We start from the raw sequence: 26,754 nt of genomic DNA, 5'->3' as shown, positions 1-26,754 counted from the left end.
TGTGTATGTTGAAAATAGACATCCTAAGCACAATTAAGTTCAAAAGAGGGAAGCCAGCTCTTTGGAGGCATAGTCCATCTGACCTATTTTAAATATGTTGTGCGATTTAAATACATCAAGATTTTGAGGCACTTAAATAATTCTGTACTTGAACTATGTAAACATGCATCTTGGACCAGAATGGCATAATGCTAATTGCCATCTTTAAGTCCCTCCTTTACAACGTGTGCCTGTATGACTGTGGTAACTCTATTAGCAGAAGAATATGAAAATAGTCCTAGGATGGGAAAAACACATAATATACATTTCCATAATATTAAAAGGTCTGATAGCAAACCAGCAATTAAACAGCTTTTATACTTTCCTGTGGCTATGGCGCCTTTATCACTCATTTCTGTCACTCCCTGGAGTTTGCTAGCACTGAGCTGCCTTTCAGCAGAACAGGAAACTTCAGGTTAGCTGATAGTCCAGGTGTGTGTATAATTCCCCAGAGTGCTGACAGCTCTGGTTACAATTAGTGGCAATGGCAATGATCTTAGTGGTGTTTCCTTTTTCCCACAGCTGTGCTGGGGAAGGGAGTTGCTGTCATTCAGAATGGCTTGTGGTCAGGTGGAGAGCATGGCAGATCTGGCCGGGCTCATGGGTGAAGAGCTGGCCAGGAGCATTTTGGCAAGTGGCAGCCAGGAAGACAAGTTCATCTCAGTTACGTGTGTTAAAATTTTGGAGGCAAAGTGTAGAGATATAGCAAGATTGTTAATAGATATTTTTAATAGTAGAACTGGTTTTTGCGCAGCTTGAAACCAGAGTTTTCAACAGGGCTTATTAAATACATGTGGTGTTTTTCCATGTGAATATGTAATCTAGGTTGCTTGGGGTAAGTTTGGCTTTTTAGAATGAAGTTCTGTTTTAAAATAACCCAGCAGTGGTGCCAGTGGCTCACAGGAGCTTCTGAGTTGAGATCTCCAGAGATATTTTAATTTTTTCAGCCCCTAGAAGAGGCAGTAACAATATAATCTACGCCTTTTCTAGTGCTTTGTGCTAACTAGGTTTCTTCTGTTCTATTTTGCTGCGCAGAATGAAAGACCCAGTACTGGAGATCAGGGTTAGCAGTGTGAAAGATTGGGCTCTAACCTCATTGCTGTACTTCACATAAAATGGCTGTTCAGGAGAGGCAGCTGGGCATATCTCAAGGAATAACATCCCAAGAAACCAAATCGCCTGAGGAAATAAAATACTCTTTCAGGGCTACCTGCTTGGATGAGAAAAGAAAGAATTTTTTAGACTACTTTTTAAAATGTACTTTGTACTCACAGAGTTTTTTTCAGAGTAACCCTAGCCATTTTCTTGGTATGTTGCTTTCTTGTTCTAAAATTCTTCAGAGGACGACTCCTTAAAATGCCCTGATCGGTCCTGTGCAAGGTGGGAAAGTTTCTAATTTTGTGATATCACTCATGAAATAAAATCTTAGTGGGCATGTGGAGTCAGTTAATACCTCTACATGCAGTTGCCTGTTTAATCTTAAAAAGAAAAAAAAATGGGGGGGGGGAAGCACATGTATACTCTCTGCCTGAATGCATATTTGCTTGTGCGTGTATTTAGAGTCGTGTATGTTTTTAAGCTAAGGAAAGTGCTTTCTGTTCTCTGCCAGCCAAATTCCTGGTACTCTTTCAACCTTGTTTGATTAAAACAGCCTTTAACCTTTGCTTGAATACCTGTTTCTTAAAACAACCTATAATTCATCCCTGCAACAAGATTAGGAGAACTTGGGGTGTGACAAAATTGACATGTAGCTGCCTGGAAACCTTGGGGGAAGGAGAAAGGAGGAAAGACAATTGAAACACAGTGAGTGTGAAGGCAGAGGTTGTGGGGCTGGAGTCCTGTTGCATGGCTGGCAGGGAAGCTGGCACAGCTGATTTCCAGTCATGTTGTTTATACTGAGACAATTCCATCTCTTTCTCACTTGTGTCAGCTTGCACCCAGAGACCTGCTGAAATCTCAGGCTTTTCTTCCTTTGCATGAGAGGAGTGGGGGAGGGCTTGGAGGGACCTTGTCATCCTCTCTGCCTCCTGCTATAAATTCAGTCAGGCTGTCACCAGTTTGTTCTTCTCCCCCAACCAATATAAAACTCTGTCTTCACCTTGCCCCCTGCCTATATGCACTCATCACAGATTAGCAGTGTTTGCTCTTGACCTTGTTTTGTTTTTCCTCCTCTTTCCAGTGCCTATACCAGTTAGTGGCTAATTTGTGGAATATCACTTTAATACCAAATTAAAGTGCAACATGTTGCATGGTCTGGTTTGGAAGGGCCACGAACAGCAAATGGCTCTGCCATCCATGCAGACTACCTGGTGCAAATAAGTCAAAGGGAGCTTGTGATTTCTGTTCATTCAAATTCTCACTCATTTCTGCTTTAGTTTGATTTATTTGGTAGTTGGTTTTGTGGGTTTTTTTGTTCTTCGCAGAGTTTATCACCAGGTTTCCTGTCAGGATGTTCTCTGCCTGGTGTGGGTGAAGAGACTGCACGATGTTGCTTTGTCTGTGTCAAGGCCAGTGATGGCAAAATGGCATCATGTGTGTCAGAGCCAGTACCTTGTGCTGGTGTCAGCAGTGGATGAAGAGTCCCAGGCTTCACCTGCTCCTGTCCACCCTGCTGGCACCTGTACCACAGGCTGAACAGGCCTTTGGGACAGCCGGAGACCTGCCAAGGCTGGTCAGGGAAGAGGAGAGAGAGGATGGGGTGGTATCGCGCTTACTGTCAGGAGCTGGGATTGTGGCCCACAGCATGGCTGTAGCAACAAAAGTTGGGGCTCTCCTGAAGTTACTGCTGTGTTCTTTTTTTATGTTTTACAACAGGGCATAGTGACTGATTCTAGTGTGAGCGCACACAAGTATTAGGAAACCATTCTTCCCTTAAGTCACTTGCAATTTAAATAAACAAGGCAGGCAATCTGAAAGAGATGACTGGGAGTCAAAGTGGAGCAAGGAAAGCTGACCAGAGTGGTATGTGGCACAAAAGATGGGGCAGAGCTGAGATCTGATATCTGCCTCCCTGGGGCTTTTACCTCATAATCATCCTTCCTCCTTCTATTTCCCTTTCCTCTGAACTAAAGATTAATTGTGCATTGAAATTGTAACAAGAATTTGCAGTGTTAAGAATCTGGCAAACGGAAGGGAAAAAATCCTTAAGGAAATAAGCAGTCTTGTGAGCATTGTCTGTCCCTAGATATAAATGACTAGGAACTTCCCAGCCAAGGAATATGTTTTCTCTTTCTTTTCTCTGCTGCTTCCATTATCCTTAGCTGAACATACTGTAGCGTGATCGTCTCCAAGTCCATGTTTTCGTCACAGAAATCCTGACCCTGCTGAAATCTGTCATGGGGTAGAGATTCCATTTAACCTTTGCCCTTTAATGCCCAATCTTCGCACTTAACAATTGTGGAAAATACCTGCCTGTTCTCCAATTAGCAAATAGGTAAAGGCAATCATTGTAGCTTTCCTGCACCCTGATCTGCTTTTGCTCTTCCCAGCTTGTGACAGAGATTGTCGGTGACAGAGAAGAGAATGCGTCAGAAAATGGTTTCTGAAACCAGTTGTGCAATTTAAGGATAGGAGGTAGAGTGTGAAACCAAGATAGTTGACTGCAGCAAAAGAGATCTGAGGCAGGCATTAAGAACAACTTTCCAGGTGTTTCAAGTGCTGGAGAGTTGTGGAACCTCTGTGACGAGATGTTTTTAAGCAAGTCGGACAGTCATCTGTCAGTTATTTGTGCCATAGGGTGAGGAATAAACTGGAGGTTTCTAGAGGTTTTTTCTAGCCCTATTTTCTTATATCATTATTAGTTCTTTCAAAAGCATATTTCTCATCTGTCCTTGAGGTGAGGAAAGATTCCTGAGCGTCTAGTCCTCCACCACAGAGTTTCCATGAGTGGTATTTGGAGGGTGAACCCAAGTGAATCTGTTCAGGAGATTTTACTTTCCCTTTCGTTCAGTCCAGGAAGGACATTATCTGTGGTACTCTGAAATCTAGGCAAAGCTGAAGCTTTGCTTGTTAAAAAAAGGCTTGATTCAGACTAGCTGTTTCTGGAGGGGTAGAAGGAAAACAACCAGGAAGAGACAGAAACCTTGTCTTCAGAGGATGGTGGAAAGCTATGTATGATTGTTGACTGCTCCTTCAGATAGCTTCATTCTGCCAGGCTTGCTTGTGACGCTAATGCCAATAATTAAAGGACTTTCTATCCCTTCAATGTATATAATTGGGGATGGTGAATAAGCTTCATGTCTGCCACCCCTTCTATTTTCTCAGTGCCTCTTGGCCTTTTCATGTCTCTTCTGCATTGCGTCAGTGCCTCCTGGCAAATTCTGTCTGTGTCTGTCTCTCAGATAGAGCCAAGTGTGCGTCTGGCCTTGAGAAATAATCATAAATTTCGTTCTGTCAGGAGGAGAGGTTGGGACAATCCAGTTGAGATTTGAACCTGTAGTTCAAGGTGTTTTAGGGATTTCATATCACTTAACCCATCCCCTCCAGGTATCACTTGTGTCTGACATGTAAATCAGACTGGAGCAATAAACGGAAGAGATTGTTTGGTGCTCCAGAAGGAGGTTGTGAGGCAAGCCTGTGTCTTTAAAGAAAGTGCCTTCTATTAAATGTTATCTGCAGAGAAATACACCAGCCTGTACATAAGTAGTTAGTTACTGCTTCAGTGTTGGCTTATAAAACAACTTTATCACCTCTATGACGATAATGATTAACAAGCTGATTTACAAGGGTGGGGTCACAAACCCATTTGGCAAATTTAGCTTGTCTCAGAGTGGCAGTGATACAGAACCTGAGTTTTACAGTGTTTTTGCCACTTTACCTGGAATACTAAATCCTGGTGGTGGGACTCTTAAGCAGAGCAGTAGCAACAGATACTCCTCTATGAGGATAATAACCAGGGTTTCCTCCTGTGCTTCTGGTACATGAGGGAATTACAGGTCCGGGTCTGAGGATTCAGGAGAGTTGGGGACATTTCTAGCTCCCTTCTCAGTGTTCATTCACCGATCACTTAGCCACAGTGAAGTGATGGTGTTCCTAGACATGCTGTTACATGAGGCCTATGGATGTTGGCTGTCCATTGCTGGCAGAATAATTTCTCTTCCTTCTCTTAGATTCTGGATAGCTTCTGTTAAAATACCCTTCATCTGTTGATTCTCCATTATCTTGGATCTTCATATAAGAATTTTTTTTTCTTTTTTTTTTACTGCTTGTGATTTTACTTTCATTATCATATGTTGGAAATTACCCAGACTAGCAAATTTAATCTAACAACTATTTTAATCCAGAAACCCTTGATGTGTTTTAACATACCGTGACACTTTTCAGAATTTGGGCTTCTTAACTTCGGCAGTTCCTCACATTGAGCAGAATAGTGTATCTGAAAGCTCAGCAAGGTATATCCCCTTTACCGCCTGTCTTGATGGTCTTCATGTAGGTGATCAAAGATATTCAGGACCTCTATGTTAGGTAAACATCTACTGCACTTTTAGAAGTTGGTAAAAATGCACAGACAGGGTAGGAGATTTGATGATCCTCACTAATTCACCGTATAGACTCCTGCAGGGATGGAGTTCTTACCTTTTACTTCTTAGCTAGCATTGCTGACAGGAGCCCTGCCCTCAAAACAAACACTTACTGCCCTGAGAAATGTCTGAAAACAGTACTGTTTTTTCTCTCCTGTCCAGAAATTTTATCTGTCGATTTATGTGGCCATGGTGCAAAAGTTGGGTATTTCTGTGGACTTGGTCTAATAGGCTATGGAGGTGTTACTCAAAGCAATAGCGGATTACAGCTGACTCCTTTTTCCTTCTGTTTCTGCACGTCCCCCCCCAGTTCCTCCTAAAGCCCTTGTAATATTACCTCTTTGGGAATTACGCAGTCTGAGTTTCGAGGGGACTTCCATGCCTTCCTTGTCTAATCGATATGTGATTGCTTTTCAGTGACACCCAGTCAGAGGCTTCTATTAAGTCTTTTCTAATTTGAACAACTGTCAGGAACTGGAAAAAACTAACTAATTTTGTGTTAGGTTTTCTTCCTGCATTTTTTTGTCTTGTTCTGTTTTTTAAACAGGGGGTTATTACAAGCTGTGCGTTTAGCTTACCATATCTCTGGGTTAGAACTCTCAACAGGGACAAGAAGTTCTACCACTATTAGCTTGGCCACTTTTCTAGTTTGGTTTTTAATATGAAAACATATATATTGCAACACTGCTCACTACATTTCTCTCCCGTGGGACTAGTTTGTGCAACCCTCCTTCATGCTGGTAAGTATGTTCTCATACAAGGAGTCTTTGTTGACTGAAAAAAAGGAAGACAAAGTGACTTGACTTCTCTCTGCTGTGTGTAATAGGCTGGAGATTGAACCCCCTGTATTGTGCTGCATGGGAGGAGGAGGTTTAGGGGTGAGGCTAGGGCTGGGGAGTTGGGGCCTTCACAGATAGACTTCTACCAGCATTGTGCATGGCCTGGATAGCTCAGATGAGGGATGGTGTCAGGGCAGAGCTGTAGCTCAGCATGTGTCAGAGGTGAGGGGACTGCCTCTCCTCTGGTGCAGGGCTGCGTCATGGGCTCAGAAATGCGTCATGAAGGTAGGGCACAGGGATACCAGTGAGAGTCCCCTGGGCAGCACATGCTGCTCCTACAAGTTGTCCATGGGCAATAGCCCTGTTGTGTGCATGGTGGGCCACTGAGGAGGATTTCTCTGCCTGTGGAGGATGCTGTGGGTCTGTGGCCTTTCCAGTTCTTATTCTCCGGAGACATCTGGCTGCCCACTTGTTTCTGAAAACATCGCCTTGATAGAGTGAGGGAACTATGAGTAACTTCCAGTCTTTGGGTAGAAGGATCAGGAAACCTCTGGGGCTAGCAGCCCTCCTGACAAGTAGTTAAACTTTGACTGTTCACACATTGCCCTCATGATCACATTAATGTGATGTATCCAAAGGGATTTCAACTTGTACCATAGCCCCTGCTGCCTTTCATCTTCTCTGTCTTCCTGCTGAATCAGGAAAAACATAACCCAGTGCGTGTGTGTCATGCTTTCCTGCCACCCAAGGCTCTCACAGCCATTGCCAATATTGGTTTGTCTGCTAGTGTTTGGCAATCCCTATGTTTCACCCCAACCTCACTCATATGGAGCACAGATTTATGCTGCTACGCAATTAAACAGTAGCACAAAGATATACAGATAAGAAAGTTTGATTTGCTTTACTTTTTCAAAAGTTTGGCTTGTATGAAAAGCCTCTGTTCTAGAAATCATATGAAATAATTGTCCTAACACTCCTTTGGCACATATTAAGATACTGTGTACCCCTTTAATTTCTTCCACTGCTGTAGACAAGTCTCTGCCAATACCACCTCAGCTTTCCTGAGCTAGCTGCAGGAGTCTGGGCAGCGGGGTGGGTTGCTGCTCCTTCTGGCTCTCCTGGCTTCTCTCCTCCCTGGCACCTGGAGGAGTGCTCTGACGGGAGAGATGCTCTCTGCAGTATGGGCAGGGAGCCTGTACAGGAGGATCTTGCAAAACACAGTCTGTCCCATTTAGGGTGGGACATACGCGGCAGTTAGTGTGAAAAGCAGTGTTTGTTTTGTTGGTTTAAATTGTAAGTGCTTTGAAGGCAGGGCCTGTCTTTTATGTGTGTACATGTGGGTGTGTATTTTTATACAATTCCTAATGCGAGACACACAGGAGCTGCAGTATGCAAAGCCACAGCTTTCTCTCCTGTGGTAGCTCAGAGAGTTTTTCCAGATCCACAGAGGTAGACAGTGATTCTGATTTGAACACTGGAGCTATTCAGAGATGCAACATGCTTTGGGCCTCCAAACACAAGTATTTTCCTCGCATTGTCACCAAGCAGCGTACCTTAATATATTCCAGGTGCAGCAGTGGTAAGCCAGCTGTGAGAGCATGGCCTCATGTCCAGAATCTTTCTGGGATGGGTGCCTTGACTGGTTTAGGAGGAGAAAGCTGCAGTGCACACTCAGCTGATGACCAGGATGCCATCATCGATCACCTTTCACCCTTAATTTTGGACAAGGAAACAATTGCTTGCACTACGAAGAATTCGGATTAGGAAACAGACCTTGCTTTTCATGTGTGCTGTAGGTAGAAGAAAATCTGAGCTCAGCAAAATTTTCATTTGTTTTAAGCTTGGTGCCTTTTTTTTTTTAAGAGGCAGGAGTAGATTTTTATGCCTTTGCAGGTGCATGTTGAGGCTGTAGTATGTTACAAGGATAAGTCAGAGATGAAATTTTTGGTTTCTGTTCCTTTGGCGTACTCTTAACTTAGTCAGTTTTGTGCTACATTTCCACATTTCTTATGAAATGTGATGGACTGTTCTGCAGCTCATAGTGTGTGATTTTTCAGTTTCTCTATTTTGTAAACTTATTTTGTAAGCTGAAATGTCCTTAGGAAAGGTTCGGGTCAAAGCTTAGGAGTGACTCCAACAGTGAGAGCAGATGTGTGCTGTGTTAGACTGCATGGGGGCTGTGGACTCTCTGTCACTAAAAGGCTTAAGTAACAGATACAGCTGTAAAGAATGATATACATGTTGCTGGCTCTGCCAAGATGGCCTGTTGAGGTATTTCCCCCCTCCCCCCACCTCATCGCCATGATTTCCCTGATATCTGGATAATTCATTACATTTGTTTAACACACTTCTATTTTTCAATCACTGTGTTTCCTTGAAACTCAAGCTCAGATTCCAGCACCAGCTGGGAGAACATCCTGGGTCTCTGCCATTTTGGTTCTAGGATGTCTAAACTGACTGACCCTGGGCCTCTGGCTGTCACAAGAGAGTGTTTAGTCACAGGAGAAGTTTTGATACCTTTGATTATATGTCCTACGCTTCTTTTTCCGAGCCATAAAACACTCACTGGGGAAGCGTTACCATGAAACTCCTCTTGGGGACAGCAAGTAGAAATCCTCCTTTGCTTGCCAGGGTAAATGGAGATGGGGATTTTATTCTCATTAGCTACAATCATGAATGAGAGAAGGCTGCAAGGAAAAGGCATATCCTGTGCACAGCTCTGAGGCCTCTGATGAAACAAAATGACACAAAATTTACAGATGCTAAAAATAGTAACATTAGTTTGATGTTGCATTTTGTCTTCCTCCTATAATACAGTAAAATGGCCTGTAATTCCCATTGCAAAATTGGCATGCGTGGCTCTGAAGATATCATCTTCATTGTATGTCTGCAGTGGCCAGAGTTACAAGCCAACCCACTACAGCGCTATGACGAGCCATACAAATAAATAGGTAGGGACAAATAACACCAGTTCCTCGGGGGCAGCTGCCCACCTTCAATCTGTCTTGCTTAGGTAGTGAGCTCTTCAGCACAGGAAACATTCTGTGCTTTGTGCAGACTTAAATTCACCCCTGGTGCATAGGAAGGTAATAGATTATGTTAATGTTGTTTATCACATTATATAGAATGTGACTTTAATTCAGAGATTTAACTTTTAAGTCCTTGCTGAGAGTGACATTAGTATAGACTTAGAGAGTTTGCAGCTCTGTCTTCAGCCTGGCATTTTTAGCTGAGCTCTTGTGGCCTGTCAGAGGTAGTTGCTGTAGCACGAAAATGCATTGGAAAATATGTATGTGTTGTGGTTTACTTACCATCTTTGTATGCGTATTTCATCTATTAGTGCTAAATGCCTTTTTGGACAGTGATTATAGCTGTGTCACTAGTTGGGTGGCTTCACTGTTTCTTTCCTCCTGTTTATTGAATACTGCGATCTTCTGTGTCTTTCCCCTACTCCCAGCTTGTTTGGCTTTCAGACCCTCTAACTCTGGAGTCGGCAAGCAAAAATTTTCTTCCTTTAAAATGAAAAGCAAAACCCAGCCTAGGGGAGCTAAACTAACTTCTGACCATCTGTTAGGAGGTTAGTAATATCACTGCCTTGAACTATGGCTTCATTTCCGTATTTCATGCAGCAGCTTCTCTGCATTGTTTATATTCTGGATGAACGAGATTTTCCTACACCAGGATGCAATAGGAGCGTCATTTTTCCCCTAACGTGAGCAGATGTCCTATCTGCAGTACTAGCAATAACATTGCCACTTCCTGTGGGTGCAGATGTTGTTAGCAGGCTAGAACTGAAAGCGAGGAGGGGACACGTTTCAGCCTGTGCCATTCAATGCCATCAATGCTACCTATGCGCCTCCTTTTCCACGTGTACTCTTTAATAGTGGCTGTCTTGGCCAGCAGGCAGGAAGGTGCCCTGGAACACAAATTTATTTCCTTTCTACTTTATGAAGGGGAGGAGTGCTTCCAAAATCTGTGTTGTTATTGTCCTCTGCAGTGACCTTTGCTTTCTCTAGATTTGTTTACAGTAAACCCAAATTACAAGGGGTATGTTACTCTATTGAGGGAAGGGGTGCCTGAGCTCAATCTGACACACATACAAGTGTACATTTCCCCACTCTTACGTTTCAGGGCACAGCCCTGTGCAAGCCTTCCATCAGCAATTATTGCATTCTTTTTCCTTTTTATAGGAGGTCACTATCAAATCCTGTGACACATTTCTATCTCTAATCTAGCAGGCTGCCATTCAGACCACAGGAAGCCTTGGAGAGAAGAATATACACTTAGGGCCTTATTCCGTCTTCATTATTCCCTACACCAGCAGAATTCGTTAAAGTCTCTGGAAGTTTGATCTGAATGGGAAGTATTCTGCCTGAATAGCACCCCTTATTGAGGCATTGTCACCGAGTCACAAATTGAGATGAGTGTTGTGGCTAGCAGTTTAATCTATACTGCATGGCTGTTTTTTCACACCAATACAGGGAGTGCTAATCACTTCTAATGGTCTAGCAGGATTGTCTGGCAGTGAGGGACTTCTTGATTTGAGAACTGGACACTGAAGGAAGAAAACACAGTTCCTGTTGAAGAATTTATCTGAGAATTTATTTATTTAGGCGAGGAGGGAAATATTGTATTTTAATCGTTTTCAATAGGAAACACAACCTCACTAAAGGACGAAAGCCAGGGTTCCTTTCACAAAAAATATGCAAAAAAATACTGTGCTTTGGAGGAAAAGGAACAAAGACAAAACTGGAACTTGGGCATAAAAAATAGCAAGAAATGAAAATCATATCAGGCAGTATTCATTGCTGCCAGTTAGATGATAATATGGAAGCCTTAAACTCCTCTTATCTGCTTTTTTGTGCCTTAGTGTATGAATTCATTGTTGTACTTAAAATGACTGCTAATCTTGTATATTATTGCTGTATAGAGACTTACAGAGAGATGGTAACTTTGTTTTTATGTTTGGATCATTGCCAGTTCATTGGCTACTATTATCACCTGTGACTTCATGGAGCTATAATTGCTGGGAAGTAACTTTGCTGTTGTTTTAACCAGCAGAACTTAGCTGCATTTCTGTATTAATAAATATTGTCTCAGTCTTTCAGGGAGTTCTAGTCATTTTGGGGGGATTCATTTAATGTTTTCTTCTCATCATTTCAGGTTATTGAAGGAAAGCTGGCTCCTTTCTTGGGGAAGGTGATCAAGTTTGCCACCTCTCATGTGTACAGCTGCAGCCTTTGTAGTCAAAAGGGTTTCATCTGTGAGATTTGCAACAATGGAGAAATCCTTTACCCCTTTGAGGTCATTTCTACAAGCAGGTACTGTAATGTCTGTCAGTTATACTTTTGACTCATGTTTCATATCCCTGTGGATTGTCAGCCTCATGACCTCTTATTTAAATAACTAGGGACTGGATCCCACTAATGCACATTTCCAGGCAGCTACAACAGATTACTGGTCCAGGGAGGCTGTCACAAGCAGACTTGGAAATAGATGGGAGAACTGCTTTCCAAAGCCTTCTCAGTCTCAGAACAGCTGTTCAAAAAGGGAGAAGTCCCCAGTAATATCCACAGTGTGATTTATCCAAAGTTCTTCAGAGTTTGCAAAGTGTCCTGAAAAGCCAAATGGATTCTCTGGAGTGATCACAGACATCTTTCTGATACCTGATGTCACTGGGCCCATGATGTACTGGGATTGTCCATGACGAAACAATAACCATCTGTTCTGAAGTGTTTTCCCCATGAAATGTTATGGCGAATTCTCTGCTTTCTGTGTGCCTACTCCTCTGTGCGTATGTGTGCAAGATTGTTTGGTTTATTTTTTAAATGTCATTGCTATTCTCTCAGGTGGCTACAAAATAAATTTAAGTGTATGCCAGTCCTAAGCTAAGGAAAAGAACCTTTATTTCACGTTATATGGAGTGCTGCATGACAGATCAGGGACAGGAGTTGCATGGAAAACCTAGAAGAAAAATGCAGGAAACCAGAGCAGACTTGGCAGCAGCGTTACTACTCTTTTTCAAAGAGTACTCTTTTTCTCGGATTTTGAATAAAGGAGAGGTTTTGGTAGGTGGTTTGTTTTGTTTTTTAACCTCAACGGAAGGACAGTATATCTGACAGTACAGCATTCCTCCATAGATAAGTACCTTTCTGGCTGTTTCAAATACAGTCATTTTAATTTGTTCTGCAAAGTGTTCCACTGAAGGGAAAAAAATTGAAGAGCCACCTTTGGAAACAATCAGGACCAGTCTGTTAAAAGCGCTTCGTTAAGAATCTGATTCCCTTGCGTGCACAAAGATGTTAAATTACAAGTAACCAAGGACTTCTCTCTAGGGGTTTTCAGCCTGACCTGAGTTTCGAAGACTGATTGCCCATTCTTGTTCCAGACTCTCATTCTAAAAAACGCATTGACAAAGCAGTGGACGTAAGCTAAACAAGGTGTGCAGCTTAGCTCTATAAATGGTTTTCAAGAAAGAATGTATCTAGGGTTCATCGTGAGATGATAGGCTGAGTTAGAAAGAGAGAGACTAAGATGACACAAAACACAAGATGTCTATTGAGACTGTATAAAAGGCGATTGAAGATATTCCTGAAAGATTGATGAGAATGTATAAGAATATTTGGGAAGACAAGTTTACTTGAAGCATCTGTGCGTTTGATTTGTCTGGGGGATTTTTGGTCACAAAAACGTTGTTGGGTGTATATTGTTCCCCCCACTTCAGCTGAGATCAGACATATGTTGCAGTTAGAGTTTAAAACATTCTGGAATCAAATAGTATTTGTCAGCAGTTCAGTGAAAGCCAAAAGAAGCTGCTCTAGCTCCTGTTTTTGTGTGAATTAGAAGCCAGAAGGGACTTTTGTTCGTATTTCACAAATGTGAAGTCGTGGTTGATGTCATGCCAAAGGCAGTGGTCCTTGTTAGTGATTTTAATTAAAACACAGTCATCATGAAAGGTTCTCCATATTTCTCTTTCTTATTTTGTCAGAGGTTGTTCTGCTTACTCCTTTTCTACTCCTTATTGCTAAACCATGCTTTTTTCCCCAGCATTATTCATTTCCCTTCCTAGTTAGTTTTCTCATCTCATTACTGCTCATGTGTGCACATGCACCTCTGTGAAACTAACCAGATTATTTCAGTTCCATATTTTTGCTCTTTTCCACCTTCAGGCTGGAGGCAAGTCATGCCAACAGAGGAGCTTGTGTGTTTTACTGTGCAGCTCCATTAGCTGCAGAGCAGTGAGGGAAGAGGCCAGATCGAGGGGTTTTGTGTTTGTTTCCATCTCTTACAGATGAGAGAGATTTCTGAGGTAGGTGTGCTGACCACTACGATGACAAGTATAAGGTGAGGAGGCTATTTAGAAATAGGTAGATGTACAGAGTAACCTGTGATAGATGGAATGGCAAGTCACAAAAGGTTCATGTGAAGACTTGCACTTATACCTGAAATTTCTGATGACATGTTCGGCTTTCCTTGTTAGTTAAGTGTCATAGAGAGCTCTGAGTAAACAGCTCAGATTTGTGATTTAGTTACACTATTCTGAGTCTACAATGTGCAGTCAGAATTGACTACGATTCCTTTTGCCCATCAGGGTTTTCTGGAATTGCTGTCTACAGCATAGCATTCACATTTTGTACTCAATACTAGACTGCCAAGTACCCTGGCTGTAGCTGCTGAGTTAAGGAGGGAAGAGCAGCTGAGCTCTGAAGATCATGTTTTTCCTTCTTGCTTTTGAATGTTGCTCATTTACTTTTGAGCATGCTACTAATTCTACCAGCAAACTGGGATGTTAGGTTAGAAATATTAAAAAATGGGGGCATGACAGCTTTTGCAAATTTCACCTCTCTGTTGAATGTTTGAAAAGTGAAGTCTGCTTGTGGGGCGGGGTGGGGGGTGTTGAGCTGGCATTTGTTTTTTTCTGGCTGCTTCCCTGACCTTTCTCACTCTTTGGAGAGAAGAGTGACAGCTGTCAGAGAGGCCATTACAATTCCAAGGTGGTTCTCCACTGGCTGTTACCTTTCCATCTTCATGGTCTCTTAGGTCAGCTTTGAGGTGGAAGGATTGTTTCTTTCGAAAACGTTCTCAGCAGTTTCTGGAGCAGTCTTCAGTAGGAATTTATGAAGGATGGGTCTTCTTTAGGCAGATACAGCTGAGAGAAAAGTAGGGCCCCTCTTGAGGGCTGGAGTTTCTCTTTGGTCAGGTTATTTGCTTGAGAGTCAATTTTGTCAGTGCTTGAGCAAACAGAGTGAATACCTGGGTTATGCACTCCTCAGGGTTTGAATACACATATATTACATACCCTTCTCTCACTAATCAGCATGACACATTCCTTTGTTGGCAAACAGTTCCAAACCAAACACAATCAGCTCACTTAATTAGCAGGTCTGTGGGCTGTGCTTGGCAGGCTCTTTACATCCCGCTCAACAATACAACGCAACAGTTTGCTGCCTTGAACATAAGGGTGGGCTCACAAAGTCATAAGCTTTCTAATGATATTTCCTTTCTGTGGATTTTCTTGAGAGGTGGCCATTCTACACAGAGCTTAATCAAAGCCATGTTTCAGTAGTTAAACAATTTTTTAAAAATTTTTCCATGCTTTTGGATGCCTCTTCCAGTTAGTTTGATTCCTCTGTCCCCCGTTCTCTTTTCTGTCTTACCCATATTAACATAACAGTTCATCAGGGTTCTTTCCAAATTTCACAATTTTGACATCTTTTAGAAGGTCTTTAAATCATGAGAACTATATTTAAAGCCTATTGAGTTAATTACTTGTTTCATGGAGCAAACTGCCAGCCAATATAAATTCTCACAGCTCTGCTTTTGCTGGAGCTCTGGCAACTTAACCTGAACATCTACGTCCTGGTTTATTTCTTGGACTAAATTTGCCCCAGGCTTAAATTTAGCAAATAAATGTATAAAGTTGTCCTATTATATCACTAATTTTATTTTTACAAGTGTTGTGACATGAATTTAAATATCCCTGGTTATAAATTGGCTTGTTAGAACTACCCTTGCCCATTTGTTAGCAGCCAGGCACTGCCCTTCAAGTTGGTCTGATATTGCTTCTTCATTAACGTGTTTCTTTCTCCTAAAATTAAAAAAAGCAGAAGTGAAAAGAAAATGCTTGGGTAGTGGTACTGTTTTCTATAATACGTGGCAGTATTTGTTTTATAACCTAGAACAATTTTTAACAAGTTTTAAATCTTAGGGAATACTGAGAAAAATACCATTGGAATGAGAATAGAATTATTAATTTAAGAGGGTTTTCTGTCCAATCAGATGAGTAATTATAGTTATGGTTAAGACTGTTATGTGCTACCCAGTTAAGAAAGTTCTGGTCTTGCCTGTGTGTCGGCATCCTAGTGACTACTTTCACAGGCAATTGGTTGTGTTTTGCTGGTAAAGCTACTTGCTTGGTTAAGAACTATTTACTCAATTCCTTGCCTTTTATGTGGTGACTATAGACGTATGTGAACCGTGGAGAGTTGCTCTTTTGTGTTAGTGTTCATTTATCATAGCTAAACTGTTTTCACTTGGTGAAGTTAATTTGTTCTGCAGATCAGTTAAGACATGTAGACCTTTTAAGATACAAACCAGAAGACCCAAGTTTAAAATAGACGTGCCACAGAACAGGCTTGACTGTATCAACCAACTTGGATGCCTCTATAATCTTTGGCCAACATCCTGATAAGACCTATGAATGTACTTAACTTTACACATAGTGAGAAGTCTTACTAAAGGCTCTGAGGCTGTGCTTAGCCTTACGTACATGCCAAAGTCTTTGCAAGATTACAGCTCACTGTGTTATAGATGCTGTGTCACTGGGAAAAAACAACTTTTAGCATTTGGGAGAATACTAGGTGGAGAGACTGAAATACATAGTATAGCCCATTTCCAGGAAATACCTTGGCACAGGTCAAAGGCATCACTCAAAGTACATAATTTTCCCTCTCGCTTTGATTAGTTTGTTTTATGCTAGACAGCCTTTCCCCAAGCCCAGTTCACCTGAGCTGTGCTAGTAGTTTAGTACCTAATTTTTGAAAGAGCTTAGCTTATCGGATATTGATAGTTGGTTCAAAACACCCTGAAGTGATCTGCTCAGCAGTTTCTTTAAAGAAACATAGGCTTTTAGGTAGATGTTAAGTTCTCTTGATAATTTCATTTCATCTGAATCTGTCAAAACTGGTCAGAGTCTTCTGGCCCAGATCTTCTGATTTTTGTCTCTGTAGGGTAGCGCAATAACGTTATCTAGAATACATTAAAAAAAGACATAAAATATACTGGCTTTTTCATCAAGCATTTTATTTTGGAACTGAATTAGCTTTAGAGGTCGGTTTTACCTGCCTCATGTCAGAGTGGTACTAACTAGAACGTTCAGCGTAAAGGCAGATGCTTACTTCAAGTAGGAAGGTCTCTGCAGTGCTGCCTTGTGCTCTTTCCCACTGGCTAAATGGGGCAGCCTTCTCGCTTCCAGTTTCTATTTAGCAGCTTTGCTGCTGCGCCATCTTCCTCATTTTAGATATTTCCAACTTGCCAGTCAAAACCTTTTAATGCTGCCTCCTCCTTCCTCATGCAAATTCCCCTTTTAAGGTAGACTTCTCCATCTCCTAAATATGGTTCCTTGTAGACCAGACAACAGCTCTTCAATTGTTTTTTAGCCCATGAAATCCAACACTGCCAACTCTAAGTGCTCAGAAATTCTAAGATTACCTTAAGAATCTTGGTTTTTATATACTTACTTAGCTTTTTTTTAAATGTTAAGTTCCCTTTTTCCATCTGGGGTCCTGGTAGGCATGTCTTCAACATTACAGCAGAGCTACAAAGTCCAGATGCTTTTGCCTTTCTCTTTTATTAAAAGCATAAATCCTGGCTTAATCACAGGATTTCCAGACTTGAGACTTACATAAAAATGCAAAATAGTGGCATCATGCAGTCAGATCATAACAGTTGAGGGCAGTACGCTAATATTACTGTTAATAGTATTGCCTGACTCTGCTTTTAGATCTCCAACCACCACTTTGTGAATACAGTGTATTAATAATAGGAGAGCTAGAGGGGCGAAGTCCTGTTCATGGTGTGGCAGCTAGCAGAGGCAGAGGATATATGTCTGAGCAATGTAAACGCTTGAATCTCTGTGGCATCTCGGCCTCTCCAGTCGTTTGCAGGTAGTGGATCTACCATGTGTAGGGCTTTTCCCCTTTCCAAAGTAACTTAGCTCCACTGACTGAAGTGTAATCACATGAGTTTCAGATTAAATGTTTTAATACTGATTTTAATGTCCCTTTACTGATCTGTTGTGAACTGCTGTGTACAGGCCGCATTACTTGGCTTGGGATCTCTGAACTTAGACAACTCACAAAGTGCAGTACTGAGGTTGACAGTCAGTCCTTAGTTCTCCTGCAGGATCCAAGTATGGAGATATACGTAGATAAGTGTAGCATAAATCCCTGCAGCCACAGCTGGAGGGAGAGCTGAGGAAACCCTTCCTTTCTTAATCAGGAGTGACAGAGCTCTGCGAAGAGAGGTCTGGGAGCTGCAGGATCCCTTTGCTCCTGCTTGACCCTGCTGCCATGCTTCAGTGCAGTAACTCGGCCTGTGTACACAGCTGTCACAGGAGGATAGCAGGTGGTTAAATCAAGCTGTTCTTGTTCAGCCCCAGCCCATAAGCAATTATTCTGTGAGCACCCGAAACGAAGTCCTGCTCTGCAATTTCTCTGTGTCTAGCAATGGAGGAGTTAATGATGCTCCTACCCATTGCTGGATGCACTGGTGGTTTTCTCTCCCCTCCAGTGAGCTGCCCACTTTTCCCCTCATTTGTGAGGCTTTAATATCTCTGACCACTTTGCACACCTGTTGGATGCTGTTGACCTTGGCAGTGGATGCTGGCATGACAGGATGAGAGGCAAGAGACAGTGCAGACAGGGAGTGCAGACAGGGAGGCACCCAGTGGCAAGCTGTGGCTGTCTGAACCAAGATAGGGGCTATTCATTCATTCTCCCTCCCCCTGCCTGGGGTGCTTCTCCAGCAGCTCAGTCTAACCCACACTGGGTAAAAGGGAGCAGACCCTGGTCTGGCAGTTTTCGTGCAGGGACGCTGGGTAGTGTGTCATTCAGCCATCCTGGGTGGCATTACCTGAGCAGCAGTGGTGGTGGTGTTGCTCGACTTGGTGAGTCCCATTAGTGCAGGCTGATGGTCGCCATACACCCCTTGCTAGCTGCCACCTGTAACCAGCTCACCCCTCCACATTGGTTTCCCCCAGCACATGAGCTGGCAGTTAGTTATTTGTGCTGTTTCTGTACCCTCCAGGGCCAACCCAGGACCCAGCCATGCCATTATAAATAAGGAGCATCTTCAAGCTCTGCTTGGCATATCAAGGGTAGCCCTGTCTGATGAGCAGGTATATGGAAAGAAAAACTATGATTATGCTTTGAATCACCACTGGCTCTCTGAACACTGAATTACTCATTTAGAGTGAATTTCAGACATGCAACAATTTGAGGGGTGGGGTAGTGGGGTCTGCTCTGTTTTTGTTTGGCCTTTATTTTTTTTTTCCTCTTCAGAGCAAATTTTTTAAAAGCAGGCCTGAAGTATTAACAGTTTCTATGTATGGTATTTAAAAAAAAAGCCGTTTCTAGTAAAGACCATAAGTGTCATACAAGGTATTATTTTAACAAGCTCCTTATAGGGACAAATCAATGTCATATTAGTGCCAACTTTCTTCCATTCATTTACTACATGGTCGTCCCTCCCTAGGCAGGCTCCTTGTATTGGTTCCTAGGCAACTGTAATAATATTCTTGCACGTGTGCATCAGGCATTGATTGCCTTTGGGGCTTTTTTTGTGTTTAAGGGAACACAGGCTAGTCCATTTTTCTTCTCTTTGTGTTTTGCTGAAGTCTCTGAGAGTTTTGAAGGGTGTGCCTGTGATATTCACAGCTGAGCAATTCAGAAATACTTGCAGACAGGCCCATGTGCATGGCATGGGATGGTCATCATGCTGGAGTCCCTAAGCAAGGCTTACTTCAGCTACTGTGGCTTGCTCTTTGGGGTTTTTTAATAGCCGAGTTACAGGTGGCTTAGTATTTTAGATGCTTGGCAAATGTATAGCATCATCTAAAGAAAACATAATGAACAACCCCACTTTATCTTGTTTTTACTCTTCATGGAGGGAAAGAAAAAAATACCTGAAGGGTTCTAGTCAATGAAGCGTTCAGCCCTAAATCAAATCCTTATTGAAATTCCTTTCAAGGGATTACTTGAGCAAATATGTGCAAGGTCTGGCACAGAGGAAGTGTTGTTTTTTTTTAAATGAAAAAATGAAAGTTAATATATAAAATTACAAGAGAAAGGATGGTGGGTGAATGTGGCACTGCAGTGAGACAGGGGAGCTCTTTGCCCTTCTCAGCTGTTCTAAGAGCTCCTGGCTAACCTTGAGCAAGCCAGTTCACCACTTGTTTCCTGTTTGTGAGGTGGGAATGGCAGTAGATCTGTTATCCACCATTTGTTCATTTCAGGGACAAACAGCATAACCATGAGCTACTTTGATTCCCCGCTTGGTGTTTGGAAGCCAGACAGCTACAGCCCATGTTCATGGTACTGAAGCTGTCCTAATAAACCTTGCAAGTCCTAGCAGCTTCCTCCCAACAAGGTCATGCTGGTCAGTCTTTCAACCAGTAAGGTTCCTAAGAGACAAATAAAACCGTCTCTCAGATGAAATCCTGGGCCACCAGTTGATCATCCCTGGTTTATTTTGTCTGCTTAAGGTGGAAGGTCTTTGAGGCCTCTTTGTGTTGCACCCTCCTCTTTAAGCACCTGATCTTACCCATGGGCACCTAAGTGGTGGTGCAGTACAGAGGAGAAATATGAGTATAATCAATTAGTGTGCAGAATCTAGAATTACTTGAGCCATAAGCTTGTGAAATACATGAGGGAAGCATGAAAAGAATTTGCCAGAATTTAAAATTTGCCAACAGTGAGAGAGAGAGATATATATATATGTATGTTTCAAATGCCCAGATTTAATGGGAGATACTAACATTGGCATTTCCTCAGCATACAAGGATTTTATGCTTTTAATGCAGAAAGGCTTTTCTTTTGTAACTAGTAGTGGTAATAATAAGAGCATTATAATGCCAGTCTGGCTGTGGAGAGCTTTGCCCTTTCTCTCTTATACTTTTCAGTGCAATAGAAGTTATTTAGAGGATTGAATAATTCTCCACATTTTTGTTATTCTAGTTTTCAAGCAAGTAAAACATCCTTAAAACATAAAACACCCCCTATAGTCTCAACTGAAATTGAGTTGGTCAGGAAAGAGGAAAAAAAGAGAGAAAACACCGAAATAGAGAGGAGGCTATTTCAGATGCCTTCTTAGAAGACTGAAAGTCTGTATGAAAACAACATGCAATGTTCACCAATTCTTCAAATAATGTTTGAAAAATAGCAAGATGCTGTAAATGTGCAGTATCACAATATTATTTATTAAAGAAGGAAACATGAAAGGCCTGAATGGCCATGGGCTCATCAGCTTATTATCAGTGGTATATAGAAGTCTCAAAGATGCAGGGACTTTTTGGCCTCTAGCCAAAGAAGAAGTCAGGATTCAGAAATAATACCTGAACTGTGGATTACCTATGACAACAGCAGTGGTTAAGGGAAAGATAACTAAGTGTAGTGAACTATTTCGTGAGCCTTTTATAAACTGCAAAATGTATGTTTTCTCCAGAGAAAAATAAAACATTTTAGAATACTGAGGCTTGAAAACAACCGTAAAGACAAACTGTGAAACTCACATGTGGAGATAAAATTAGATGTCAGGATTAAATAAGAAGCAATCTATTTGTCATATTCTAAGAAGGAATATAATTCTGGTGGTGTATTGGTATCACTGGATTCAGAATGGTCAACCAGTTGGAATTTCCAGGTTCAGGTAAGACTGACTGTATTTCATATGATGAAAAGCAAAGCTGTAGAAGGCTTGGGATAGTATAGCTCCATCACTTCAAGGGAGTAACTTACCATTTGCCCAAAGGCAGAGCAAGATAAGCATTGCCCCCCTGCCCTGGTGACTGAGGGGTTTTTTTAGCAGTGAGGGGATACAAGCATGCAGTAAAGGCTAACCCAGGTAGCCTTTCTACCTGTCCCTGTGGAGAGCAAGAGGCAGCTTTGCTCTCCAATTCAGAGCACCGTTCTCCTAGACTGCTGTTTTCTTGTCATCTGCACCCCGTGGTCTGGCCTGGGAGTACATCAGCCATCACCAGAGAAAGCAGAAAATTGGTCTTCAGAGTGGCAGTCACACGTGGGGGCACCAGAATGGACTGATGATGGTCACGATTGCTGCCGGTGCAGGGGACTGAGATCCAGAGCTGGCTGTTTGCACTGCCTCTGATTAGTGCCTGACAGCATGGGGTCCTGGTCAGAGCTTAAGCTATTGCACCAGCTTTAATAAATAAAAGTGCAGACATTTCTTTTCTGTCTTTTGGTTCTGAGTGATGTGAGAGAAGGCTGTTAATTTTTTCCACTGAGCTTATTTCTGAAAAATTAATTCATATTCATTTAAACACCATCAATCTTTGTTTTCTCTGCTGATGGCCTTTGGGGAGAGCAGGTGTGCTGGCTCCTCTCTTATCCTGCTCCATCCATTTCAGCAGCAATTTCTGATAAGTTTTGTCACCTCCATGCATACTGTGGAGAAATATTGAGCGAATGTAGGGAGTGGCAATGCGAGAGCACAAAATTACACTCCTCATCAATCATTACCCTCTAACAACTTCCAGGGCACTGTAAATTGCTGACTAACAAGGGAGAATTAGCTTGATAAAATCACCATTAGTGTCAGTTCAGAATAATGTAAAGTTTTAAAGACACTGCTGTCCTCTTTGTCTTGCCCTCATCCATCAGTTCATGGAGATCCCAATCCAGCAAAACACATAAGCCCATGCTTAATTGTAGGCAGATCAGTAATCCCAAGGAAATCACTGGGATATGAGTACTAAGCATAAGTTTATGTGCTTCACTGGATCAGGGCCATAACACACAGTCCCTAAGCACAGAAATTATAAATATCTCTGTGTGAGCCAGTTTCTTGATTCACAACCAGATTTAGACTCAATAGCTGGACTTAGAAATATGACAGTCAAGTTTTACTGCAGGAGAGCATAGTAGTTAGTAGATATACAGTATTATATTTAGCCTTCTCAAACCTTCTTTTACTTACTTGTTACTTGAGTTATATCAGTTTATGCTAGCTAGGAATGTGCCTCTCTAAACCTCTGCATAGCCTTCTCAAAGCTCTGCAGTTACTAAAATTTAGACCATGTTTGGACCCATGCATAAAACTTTTAAGTGCAGCCAGATCAGGAACAGTTTTTTAAAAGTTACAGATGAGGTGCAGGTGAAGCTAACATAGCTAACAGGTTGTATTAGCTTACAGACTTCTCTCAGTATTGCCAGACTGCATACCAAATACTACAATTTGTGTTATGGCTTCTCTGTGTTTGAGGTTTGTTTCTTCATGTTTTCAAGAAAAAAAAAAACCCAAACAACGACAACAAAAAAGCAAACAAACAAACAAAACAAAAAGGCACAAAAGCTCAGAGTAAACAAACAAAAAACCTACTAAAGATACAACAATTGACACTTGGATTCTCCTATAGTCCTTTGATTACAATAGCTGCAAAAAAGGAAAAGTATGAGACATTTTGAGACTTCCCACAGAATCACCAGGGTGACCAGTGCCCATCATTTGTATTTCAATTTGATATTTTGTTGCTTTCGTTATTTGATTATCCAACTGGAATCTAAGACACTGATGCTGTCATCCTTTTATTTTTTTCATTTGGTTATAAAGCTGTAGTGACTTACTTATCGCTACGTTGAAAGGTTGAGAATGTCCGTCTGTTTAGTTGTAGTGAACTCCATGATCAGCAGTTGTTTCATTGCTCCACAGCCATCTGGAACTGGGGCTTGACCTACTGTGACATTATATCCATTGCCTCAGAGTGCCCTAAAAGTAATTCAGTCATCTTGTTTGAGCAGTTGTTTTGTTTGAAGTCTTATCATCACATATGAGAACAGAATAGCATACCTTTGAATGCCAGAAGCTATAATTGTGTTGATCTAGTCCAATCATCTACAGGACACAGAGCAGAAAATATCACCTACCTCTGTTTCATTTTTTTAACTTTGTGGAATGACTCCTCCAACTGTTGCAGTGGGCTGTACTTTTACTGTTTCCAGAATAGCTGACCACTGGAATTTCAATGAGGACAACGCCATATCTTGACTGTTGCAAATGCTCAAATATATCTTAATGGAAATGAATGTTGTTACTCTTAATTTACAAACCAAAGCAGCGAACTCATCTTTCATAGAACAAAATTGATGTCTTATTCTGTGATAGATGTGAATGCTAGTTAATAAGAAGATAAGTATTAATCCTTCTCAGAAATTCTGTCTGTCAAGCAGAAGTGCTGGGACAGATTCTCAGCAACTGGAAATGGATGCAAGTCACCTTATTTTAGTGGTCCAGAGTAGATTTGCACCAGCAGAGGTGTGGGCAAGCGTCTTCTACAACTCCACTCTTATGAAACATGGCACTCTTTGAGCTATCAGAACTGTTTGAAGGAACGTCTACTGCTCACAATCCATGTGAAGTCCATTGCATGCTCTGGTCCTATTTTGTCATTCATTTTGACACTAATTTGTGTTTGCAGGTGTGAAAGCTGTGGTGCTGTCTTCCACTCTGAGTGCAAAGTGAAGGCTGTACCATGCCCCAGGTGTGTGCGTAAAGAATTGCAGAAGAAGCAGAAATCCTTCTGGAGGCGACTGAATATGGACGAAAACTTCGAAGAGTCTTGTAACACGTTTGAGTTGTCATATCAGAACACATGAGTTCCTTAAGGCAGTGGCCAGCCTGAAGAGAATCCCTTTCCCAGCTGCCAGCTCAAGCAACTTCTCAGCTCAGCCAGGCAGAAATCTTTCTACAAAATAATATCTGACCTTCTTCATCTGTGAATAGCAGCCACCAAAGTGGCCATAAAGCCTTGTTGGCTTTGAAATACCAATGGCTAAACTGCATTTTGCGTTGAAGTCCAGCTGCTAGCTCTCATACAAAATGTGGTTTACTTGAAATGCTTTAGGTCTAGCTAATTAAGCACCCACCTTTTTCTTTTCCACCTCTGGAGAAGACTTTTCCTCAAGGCAGAAAATATTTGCTGCTATGACCACATTATTTTTAATATTGTTTATTTAGAATTGATGAATCATCTACTTATTTATGTGTTTTATTTATTTATTATTAGCCTTGGCAGAGGTTCTGGTGAGGTGTTTCACAGAACCCAGAAGGGCAGGAATGATTTTAAACCCACCTGCTCCTTCTCATGTGGACATGTGGTTCTATTTCCTCATGTTCCCGTAGAGCTATTTTTAAAGGATCAGCGTATTTACACATCACTCCTCCCAGAGAAAAGAAAAGTATCTCTCGTCAAACCTTTTTCAGGGTGCTTGCCAACATAAGACGCAGAATAATTCCTTCAGCTATGTTTATATAACCACTCCAGTGAACTATTCCATATGCAGATAAGCAGGGGACTTGCTACTGGTTTTGTTCAGGCTGGGTATGTCGGTCAAACTCTTTCACTGAAGTCCATTGAGTTCTATCCTTGTTATTCTTGACCTATGTGAGCCCATGTCCTCATCTCCAGTAACATGATGTTGGTTCTGACCTCCTGCTAGTCTCATGTTTTAAGACATTTTAAGTGTCCACATTGGTTTTGGTTTTATTTTGTGAAGTTTACTTTAAATGTTTCTCTAAGCTGAACCTGTTAGACTGATAGTCAGGAAAGTGGTCTTGCCCACATTAGTTAGAAAATATCCTCCAAAATTCTGAAAACTAGTTTGCTATGCTCATGGGCAATTTGTGTCCTGCATTCTCTGTGAGCTCTAAGGGATTTTATACTTCTGTAGTGACCTCCATGGTGGAGAGTGAAGTTCCTCGAGGTACAGTTCTGCTCCACACACCTGAAACACAGGGAAGTATTAAACATGGTAAATTACATATATTATGAAAGGGGAGTACGCGATGGATTTAACTGGGGAGATGTGTGTCATCACAGGCAGTATGTTTAATTCACCTCGTGATCTCTTCCCTCCAATCCACATTCTTAACTTTCTCCAGACCCAGCAGTAATGTGTGTATTACATACATATGAAGGCATTCACATATATATACACACATACATCTATATACAGAAAGCTAATATGGTTTTGGGAGAAAAAAGCTAGTCACATGCATGCGTATTTTTTCCTCTCCTCACATAGGTTTGTGAAAATGCCGAATACTGATCTTTGCTCCCTATATAATCTGCAGGCTGTTATATTCAAGGCAGAAAGCAGTCTTGATCATTGAAGCACGTCACTAATTGCTGAAGTATTTTAGATAAAAGAACAGGGTACATCATGCTTACATTAAAAAGTAGAATGCTACAACAGATTGCCTTGTACTGGAGTATAAGAGGTTACCTTTTCCAGCCTCCAGTCAAAGAAAGTAGCTGAATCTGAGCTTTCTCAAATCTGAGTGCAACTACTATATATATAGAAGCATGTTTATATCTGTGTATGTTAGACAACCAGTGCCTTTCTTTTCCAGAAGTCCTTCTCGCAGTGGGATTCTTTGGAAGGAAGTGAGGGTTTTTCCATGTTCTTGGCAAAATAGTATAGGGATTCTCTTATCTAATAGACCTGGTGAATCATGCACCTTTGTCAGTAAAATTAATACTTCCCGTATACAGGGATGCCTCTGTCTCAGCTCACTGTTCCTCATGTGAAATGAGTTGCTTTTGGCTATCATCTTTAAAGATACAATGTTCCTTGCAAGTCCATTCCCACATGAAGAATTCATTGCATGTTCACAAATGCAAACACTGGGGAAGTATTGTGGAATTAGTCATGCAAACAGGAACTGCAGTGGTACTGGCTGAATAAACAGTACGCTCCCATGTTTTTCAGCATGTGTCACCACAACTAGTCCTGTGGCAAAGCCAGTAGCTCTGAAACCGTCAAAATCTGGCAGGTACTATTTTGAATTAGCTCTAGGCATAATGGTGGGTCATTAAAGAAGAAAAAAGTGGTGTTCTTCATATCATCGTACTCTGGTATTTAAGATACCTTGCTGCACTTGTTCATGTCCAGCTCAGTTTGGAGAAGGCTGCTTGTGTGTACTCTCAAAAACCCAATGGAGTCAAGGAATCAAGGTCCAGATATTGCAAACTATTAGTTATTTTAACAGATGTCCTGATCTCCAAAGTACCAGTTGAATGGGTGGTTAGATATTCTGGTTAAATTCTGGAATAACAACATAGACAGCATTGGAGTTGCTCTGGGTTTGTACCAGTATTACAGAACAGTTTCTTTGCTAACTAA

The 26,754-nt window shown here is 41.6% G+C and overlaps 1 protein-coding gene across 1 annotated transcript in view; it reads left to right on the top strand.

Annotated features, from left to right (window-relative positions):
- The window catches only part of PLEKHM3 (pleckstrin homology domain containing M3), an 86,822-nt gene extending 61,610 nt beyond the window's left edge, over positions 1-25,212 (top strand). Inside the window, exons 8-9 of the mRNA XM_075093751.1 lie at positions 11,501-11,658; positions 24,048-25,212. Of these exons, the coding sequence (XP_074949852.1) occupies positions 11,501-11,658; positions 24,048-24,225 (336 nt within the window). The 3' untranslated portion in view covers positions 24,226-25,212. The remainder of the gene's footprint in view (positions 1-11,500; positions 11,659-24,047) is intronic.
- Positions 25,213-26,754: the final 1,542 nt, after the last annotated feature.

The sequence above is a fragment of the Phalacrocorax aristotelis genome, chromosome 5 (assembly GCF_949628215.1).
Source record: "Phalacrocorax aristotelis chromosome 5, bGulAri2.1, whole genome shotgun sequence".
NCBI lineage: Eukaryota > Metazoa > Chordata > Aves > Suliformes > Phalacrocoracidae > Phalacrocorax > Phalacrocorax aristotelis.
Note: the sequence above shows the minus strand (reverse complement) of the source record. Positions and strands in the feature narration are given on the sequence as shown.